Source organism: Lepidothrix coronata, unplaced genomic scaffold (genome assembly GCF_001604755.1).
Source record: "Lepidothrix coronata isolate B3197 unplaced genomic scaffold, Lepidothrix_coronata-1.0 Scaffold22, whole genome shotgun sequence".
In the NCBI taxonomy this organism is placed as follows: domain Eukaryota; kingdom Metazoa; phylum Chordata; class Aves; order Passeriformes; family Pipridae; genus Lepidothrix; species Lepidothrix coronata.
In genome coordinates, this window is record NW_016690202.1 from 5457237 (window position 1) to 5465919 (window position 8683).

The 8683-nt window shown below is 37.4% G+C and overlaps 1 protein-coding gene across 3 annotated transcripts in view; it reads left to right on the forward strand.

The window, feature by feature from the left end:
* Positions 1-6457, forward strand: part of SMARCA2 (SWI/SNF related, matrix associated, actin dependent regulator of chromatin, subfamily a, member 2) — a 119211-nt gene extending 112754 nt beyond the window's left edge. For all 3 annotated transcript variants that reach the window (XM_017808145.1, XM_017808147.1, XM_017808146.1), the window contains 3 exons: positions 3475-3607; positions 4734-4876; positions 5513-6457. In XM_017808145.1, the coding sequence (XP_017663634.1) occupies positions 3475-3607; positions 4734-4876; positions 5513-5548 (312 nt within the window). In that variant the 3' untranslated portion in view covers positions 5549-6457. The remainder of the gene's footprint in view (positions 1-3474; positions 3608-4733; positions 4877-5512) is intronic.
* Positions 6458-8683: the final 2226 nt, after the last annotated feature.

The following is an 8683-nucleotide window of genomic DNA, read 5'->3' on the forward strand; positions in this document are numbered from 1 at the left end:
GTATGAAACTTTATACCCTCTGAACCCTCTGGTTTTTTTCAAATTTTTTTTTTTATTGTTGAAAGGTCAGTGTCCGTTTTTAGAGACAATAAATCCCAGATGAGTCTCAGAGGTTTGGAAGGCAAACTCATCTCAAATAGATGTTGTACACACATGAATGGGCTTGGTGGTGTGAATTCAGAACAGGATACTAACACAAAAGGATACTAACAAAAAGAAAAGACTACGAGATCTGGATGAGAAACTAGAAAGTTTTCTTACCATACAGTGAAACATAGTCTTGGGTGATTATTTTTATAGACGAGGTCCAAAAAGTGTAATGCAAATACAGTATTAAATTGAAGCAGAGAACATGAAGACAGCTCCCATAATGTGCAAGAGGAAAAAAAAAAGATTTTAACAGAAGCCTAAATAAAAGTAAGCTGAAGGGTGATGCTTCCCATACTAATGCATCCTTCAAATTTCTAAACATTAGTGATTCCTTTAGCTGAACTGAGGAGTTTATATTAATATTTGAGAATTAAAAATGAGTATGCAATTTAGGATTGTTGGATACAGCTCATAATTTTGTTATTATTTTTGATATCTAGAGACAAAAAATTTTTCTGTACATGTGGTATTTTTACTGTCTTCAGTTACATGAAAACAACCATAAATAAAGCAACTGAAAGTATCTCAATAAGACAATTAATGATGGTAGAAAGCTTGGGACAAAGTTTTGTTACATGTCCAAATGTAAATTTTCACTCTACTGTTAGTCATATAGCAGTCTAACAGCTATAAATATCTAATTATAACAAGTGGGGGAAAAAAGTGAAGGAAAGTTAATACCAAAAAGTGTGGCTGAGACTTCAGAAAATGGTAAAAGTTGATAGAAAAGGTAAAAAGAGGTAAATAAAAATCAGTAGTGAAATGGGAAAAATAATAAAATTATTTTCATCAGAGTGACTGAAGTTGCTCATGGGAAATTGGTCTCTTTTTAGACAAAGGTGGTAAAATTGGCAGTAAGCCTGAGTAGATAGAACTGTTAGTAGATATTGCTACTCTGTTTGGAAATAGCTCAACGTGTATCAGAGTGTTGTAGTATTATTTTCTGTTCCAATGAACCAACATTAATTACCTGACCTAGAGTTTTTATAGCATGAAGCCCAAATAACAAACATGTAGCTAAGATTTTATTTTAGGATTTTTTTCCTCTGTGAAGTTCTCACACCATTCATTTTTATTTCCCCTGAGTTGCAGGACACTTCTGCAGTAGTCCTCCAGTTTTCAGGGCTACCTTGCTACCCTGTGTTCTTTTTAGTAGTTCAGGTCTTAGCTCTGACATACCAATTCACATCAGTAAACTAGATTAGTTGTGTATGCACTCAAAAACAAAGGGCTAATCAAGGTAGTTGTTTAAGCACACAGTGAATTCAAGTGTTCTCTTAGTATGATGGATGCTGCTTTTCCTTGAAGCAAAGCAGTTACATCTGAGATGGAACCTTTTGAGGGGTTTTCAGGGATAGAGCGACTTCATGGGTTAAGGCTCTTGTCCTCAATGCAGCCTCAGTGTTTTGAAAAGTTTTTTGTGTTGTAATGGTTGAATGAAACAGATGCATAGTTAAAAATACTTTATATCTCTTGAAACAGATATTTGTCATGAATGTTGTCATTTGTCATGAAGTTCTGTTGTCATTGCTTTTCCCTTTATGAAGGGATTTTTTGGAACCTGTTGGGTTTGGATTTTCATCAAAATAATAAAATTTGCACAGCTTTTCATGAAGCAGCTCCAGGGTTTTTTGTGTATCAGGAGATATCAATATTAAAGATAATTCCACATTAAGAAGGTTAAAATAATTTTTAACACCCCCTCGATTTACTTGGGAAATTCTGTTTGAAAGTCTGGGTCATAGTTATTTCCTAAATATGTAGTGAACAGCATTAAAAAAGTACAATGTTGTACATTGTCTTTAATTCTTTTTTCTTAGAAAAGTGTTTTGTCTGAGAAAGAACAGAAAGTTAGTTGAAAGAGCCATTCCTATGAACAATTGAATACTCTAGGCCTATTCATATGAAAAATAAATGGTTCTCAGAGGAACTTGGCGGCTTCTCTCAATAGCTGACTTGAAAAGAAGTAGTTATAAGAGAAAGTCAGTTATTATTTGACTTCGAGGAAGGAAGCTCTGGAGTCTCACAGCTCACCAGTGTCATAAGACAATATGAGAACAACCTTTCCAAGGCATTAATGATTGTTTTATTTATATATAATTTTATATATATATTTCACCATGATCATGGGCAGTCAAACATCTCATAACAAAAAGTACAGCAGCACTTGCAGAATGGGGAAAAGTCCACAGTGAGAGGCAGTTTTTCTGAGAAGGACTTGACAATCAAGTGAAAAATGGGAATTGCGTATTTCATGTAAAGTATTCTGAACAAACTTTTTCTAATTTGGTTTATTGAACCTACAAAATATTGGAGCAATTTTATCAGGTTTAGCATACAGATTGTATAATGGCAGCCAAAAATCCTCCTATTATCTTTTTTACAAATACCAAGTGTCCCTTTATACAAGAAAGTATGTCATTTAGCCAGAGGAGTAATATGACAGCCAAGGTTGTTGACAATGATAAAATTAAATGTAGTCTTTGAGTCTGTACTCTTCTATTAACTATTCTTAACTGTTTAGTGCTGAATTGTCCAATCCTTGGCTTCTGATATTTTACGAAACAAACTGTACACTGTCATTTGTTTGTGTGATTACAAAGAACCAGATACTCAGCAAGACAACAAGATTTTTAGTGTGTTAATCTGAGAAATGTGTTACAAGCCAAAAGAAGTCCTCTCACTTTTGACAGTCCCCTCATACTTGATGTTAAAGACAAAATCTGATGTACCAAAGATACTTTGGAAACTACAGAACGTTTGAACATGTTAGGTTTAGAGCAAGCCCTGATTTTGTTTTTCAGACATCTTAGATCTGAGAGGAAGGAAGGAATGAGCTGCTTGGAATAAATTATTTTCCTTGTAGCCACTTTGGATTTCAGAAAAAAACCCTAAAGATAATTACGTGAGGGTTAGCCATTTGTCATTATCAACTGTATTGCTAGACTATAACCTGTTTTTTAATTAAGGTGCTTACTGCTGAAGTCTGTTCCTTTGGTAGTTTTTCAAGATTGTTATGATCTAATGAAAATCACAATAGCTCCTGTGGTAATAGAAATTATAAGAAAAACATTCTAACTGGACATTTTAGATGTAATACATTGTAATAGTTGTTTGCAGCTCACTACTGACAAATTTCTTCATTGGGAGCATGAAGAATTAATGTTGACATTTCTTGTACAATTCATGTAACAGGCACTTTTAGTCAGTATTTGAAAAGGCCATGTACTGTGTAGGTTTGCACTGAAAATTAAGATGTCTGCTGTGAATTTTTGATATTGCTTGACTTTATAGTTGTGACATAGATTTGTATCTGTACTGTAGATCTATGAAGATTCCATTGTTCTTCAGTCTGTGTTCAAAAGTGCGCGACAGAAGATAGCCAAAGAAGAAGAAAGCGAGGATGAAAGCAATGATGATGAAGAAGATGATGAAGAAGAAGAATCGGAATCAGAATGTGAGTTTCCTGCTAAATACTGAAAAGAAAGTGTATCTGAAGGCGGAAGGAAAGGTTTTCCCGTTTCTGCATGGAGACTGATTGCAAGGTTCTGTTTTCCAGTGGTAGAAGTAATTACTTACTAAGTTTGCTGCTCTGTGTTTTAACATTCAGTGTAAGTCTTTCAGCCAAATTTTCTGACTGTACTTTTTAGAGTACAGTAAACTGTTTTTAAGCCAAAAACAAATCACAGAAGTGCTTTGTGGACTGGCTATGAGTGTTTAGAAAGCTTTTGTGTCCTGTTCATGTTATTTGTAAATAGAAGTACCTGGAAAGGCCAGAGACAATCTTTTTCCATGGGTGGTCAACCTTTGGGCATGGTGCGACATACAGAGTTCATCAGCTGGTTGAGAACCACGTGATGCTGCAAATACCCTTTAGTGTGACAAGGACTAAATGAAACTCCAGTTGTTTCAGGACACTCATTCAGTCCCTGCAGACTTGGAAATATGATGAAGTGGAAAAGCAGGGATCCCTTCGTTGCACTTTGTGCCATCCAGTACATTGACTCAAACTCTCCGACTACCTTTTCTCTGGTTAAAGAAGCTGTAATACTTGGCTCTGAGCTACTCTTCCAAGTGTGTCACGTGGATGTGCAAAGCATGCAACTTTAGTAGCTCATTTGGAAATGAGCGGATATTCTGGAATCAGAAATTTAAAAGAGGTGTCAGCTCAAAATTTGCTGGTCACCTCCACATAGCATTTCTGTAGTTTAAAATAAAAAAAAGACTCAATGTTTGTACCAAGGCTAAACATCTCTATGGCCAAGGAAGAAAGTATTTTTAGATGTGTATCTTCTCACAGGACCATATACTGCCTGTAGACACTGTGAATTCTGAGAATGAAAAGAAAGGGCACATGGTCAACTTAAAGTTAATCTTTATAGTTTAATACAAGCTGTTGTTAAAACTATCAAGAAGTAGAGAAATCAAAGCAAATAGCTCTGTTTCATTGTTCCACAGTCCATATAAGGTCGGAGGGGAATATCTTTCCAACTTGCTACCAGAGGTGAATCTCTGTGAACAGAGACAGCATTTAAAAGTTGATAAGTGAAAGTTACATTAATGTTGCTGTTAACTTTTTGCAGCAAAATCAGTGAAAGTCAAAATCAAGTTAAATAAGAAGGATGAAAAAAGTCGGGAGAAAGGAAAAGGCAAGAAGAGGCAAAGCCGAGCAAAAGCCAAGCCTGTCGTGAGTGATGATGATAGTGATGAGGATCAAGATGAAAATGTAAGTTTTGTTCAGTGAGACTGTGGAAGTGGTTACAGTGATTGCATCTTTGCCCTGTCCTGCTTGCTGTCAGAATTCTCAACTATTCATGCTTAAGCACATGTTTAATCTGTAGTGATCATCTTGAGAGATTTGGGTGGGGGTGTTAACTGTATCTGGGTGTGCTTATGAGATCTGGTCCCAGTGCTGGAAGACAAGAAGTCTAAGAAGTTTGGAGCTTATTTCTTCAAGCTGTTACTACATCCCTTGAACCTTTAAGTCTCATGGTCTGTTTGCTGTTGTCCACAGATGAAAAACTTATAGCTTGATGGGTTTTTTTTTTTGGTGGGTGCTTCTACTATTTCAACAAATGAAAATAGATGTGTTCCCAGTTGTTTTTAAATGTCTGGATAGAAAGAAAGAGCTGGTGTTTCCTGACTCTCTGTCTTTCCTTCTCTAAAGGAGTCTACAGCAATTAGCTGAAATGTCATGAAATAGAACTACTAGATAACATAGTAGCTTTCTTAAGGCTATCTTGATTTGTCAGTTTAATTGTCTTTTTTCTTCCCTGTACTTCCTTTTTTTTTTCCTTCTTTTACAAATTCCACAGAATAGCTGGAAAGAATTTCTGACTTGTCTTGTGTCTCTTACCTCTAGGACCAGTCGGAAGCAAGCGGAAGTGATGATGAGTGATCCATAGGGTTTATTTTCTTGGCAGAACTGACCCCTTCCCCTTCTCTCCTCTTTTCTTCTATTTTACACCCAGTGAATTCTTTTTGTCAAATAGACATTGGGTTGCTTCTGTATTCTCATTCTCTAAAAATTAGCTTTAGGATAGTGCCAGACAAACATATGATATCATGGTGTAAAAAAGAAAAAAAAATGTAACATATTGTGACCAAATAGGCCTCAAAAAACAACAACAAAAAAAACTTCTGATGGAAAATGGGGGATATTAGTATATTTCTATAGGCTAGTTTTGACTTCGTAATTATTTGATTGTGCCTGGTTTTATCATTTGATAAGGTGTTTTTCAGTGGCCTCAGAAAGACAGAAAAATAAAAAGTCTTTTGTAGCATTGATAACCAGGAGAAGTCATTAAAAGCCACTGGTTATTTTATTTTTCATCAGGCAGTTTTCAAATTTCTAATTTGTTCTGTATTGTTTTTTACACTGTGGTACATATATGCAACTTTGTTTAATAGCTCATAAATGTTCAATAGTTAGCCTTCATCCACCTTGTCCCATATATGTTTTTCCACTTTACGCTTGACGATCTTCAGAAAAATGCTTTTTGAATTGTATCAGATTTATGTCTACTGTAAACTTTGCTTAACTTTTTTTTCCTTTATTAAAAAAGTTGGGTTAAAAAATGCTATTGAATATTGCAATCTATATAGTGTAATGTATGGCTTCTTTCATCAGACTGATCTTCTATGTTACCAATGTGGATTATCACCTTTTCCCTAAAGTGTACTTAATCTTTGCTTTCTTTGCACAATGTCTTTGGTTGCAAGTCATAAGCCTGAGGCAAATAAAATTCCAGTAATTTTGAAAAGTGTGGTGTTGGTGCTTTCCTAATAAAGACATGATTTAGCTCAATAGATGCGGACTTGTGTTATGAGTTCCACACAAATCTTTTTATAGGAGGGTCAAGGGCAGGAGTGTCTCCTGTAAAATTCAAGTACCTTAGAAGTATCTTCTGAGATGGAGAGAAGATACACAATACATACTAAACTAAGAATAATAAAACCGAAGTAGTAAATACCTTGAAGTAAAAGCATAGTTCATTACTTAATTACAATTAAAGTAATTAAAAAATAAAATAAACATTTCTTTTCTTTTAGGAAATGTGTGTCCATATGCCCTGATGGGCATGAATACAATTAATTATGCAGGCAGCCAGCTCACCTAGAAGTCTGTTTATTTAAAGTATTATCTTGAGGTAACAGGGTGGTGATGCAATAAGATGCGGTAGTGTAAACATTTGAACTACATATCTGCAGTTAATTTTGCTGTTCTGGATAATCCAAACTTCTTAGATTTGAATATGTATTGTGTAAAAAATGTACAAGCCTAGGAGCCTATTTGCAAACAGAACATTTCTGTCTGGTATGAACTGCGTGGTTATCAGAGTGTGTCTACAACAAATCTCTTCTTACTGTGTTGCATTGTTGTATTGGGTCTGGCTGAGCTGGAGTTCATTTCCCCACAGTAGCCCTCACAGTGCTGTGCTTTGCATTGGCAGCTAGAAGGGTGTTGATAACACACCAGTGTTTCGGCTACTGCTGAGCACAGCATCAGTGCTGTAACCTTCCTTCCTCAATCAAGGGCAGGATCCTGGGAGGGGACACAAGTAGGCCAGCTGACCCAAACTGACCAAAGCAATATTCCATACCATACCATGTCAGCTCAGATATAAAAGCTAAGGCAAGGAGCAGGAAGGCAGGCATTCATTGTCTCCAATGGCTGCCTGCTGAGGAACCATTACACATGCTGAAGCCCTGCTTCTTGGAAGTGGCCACCCACATCTACTCATGGGAAACAGAATAAACCTTGTTATCTTTCGCTTCGCTTTTGCACGCACAAGCTTTTACCTTGCTTCTGCTTTAATAAACTGCCTTATCCCAACCCATGAGTAGTTTTTCATCTAACACTCTCCCTCGTCTGGCTGGGAAGGGGAGTGAAAAAGCAGCTCGGTGGGCACCTGGCATCCAGCCAAGGTCAACCCACCACAAGTGTGTTAACTGCTTCAGATTTTTGTAGCTCAGTTGAAAAGTGATCAGTAAGTTTGTCTGGTGCCCATTTTTGTATATTGGCCCTGCACTGAAGTATGTCAGCTTGGCTTAGTTTCAGCAATTTCAAACATAGTATACTTAGTGTGTGCCCCATCTGAATGGAAGACCCTGTATTTCACAGAGAGGTGCCATTGATCTCAGAGGCTCACATTGATGTGACCAGTGTGTGAGGCAACTTTGCAGAAAATGACTTGATGGTCCTGGTGGACACCAAGTTGAACATGAGCCAGCAGTGCATCATTTTGGCAAAGAAGGTTAGCAATATCCTGGAGAGCAGTAGGAGGGGTGTTGCCAGGAGGTCCAGAGAGGTGATCCTTGCCATCTCCTCAGTCCTGATGAGATGTATCTGACATGCTTTGTCCAGTAGTGGGCTCCCCAGTAGAAGAGAGACGTGGACATACTGGAGCAAGTTCAGCAAAGGGCCACTAAGATAAAGGACTGGAGCACATGACATATACAGGGAGCCTGAGAGAGCTGGGACTGTTCAGTGTGAAGAAGAGTAGGCTCTAAGGTACCTTGTTGATGTGAATTAATACCAGGAAAGGGAGGGTGCAAGGAAGGCAGAGCCAGGCTTTTCTCAAGATGGGACCAGAGGCAATGGGCATACATTGAAACACAGGCAGTTCCCTCTGGACATCAGGAAACACTTTTTTACTCTGAGAGTGACTGAGCCCTGGTGCAGGCTACCCAGAGACCTTATGAAGTCTCCCTTGGAGATAGTTAAAAGCCATCTGGATGTGGTCCTGAGCAACTTACTGTTACTGAACAAAACCAAAGCTACTTTCAATTTTAACAGAAATGTTGGGTCTTCTTACTTCAGTAGGTGGACATACTTGAGCAGGGGGATTGCACCAGAGGTACAAGGCAACCTTAGCCATTCTGTGATTTGGGATAGTTTGGTTTGGAGAGACCATTCTGTTGTCAGTGACAGTTTCACAAGACCGTATAAAAATGTTATTTTTTCGCTGCAAAATGAACTGAATTCTAGCAACCTCTTATGCATGACCAAAAACATCTGGCAGGAGGCTTC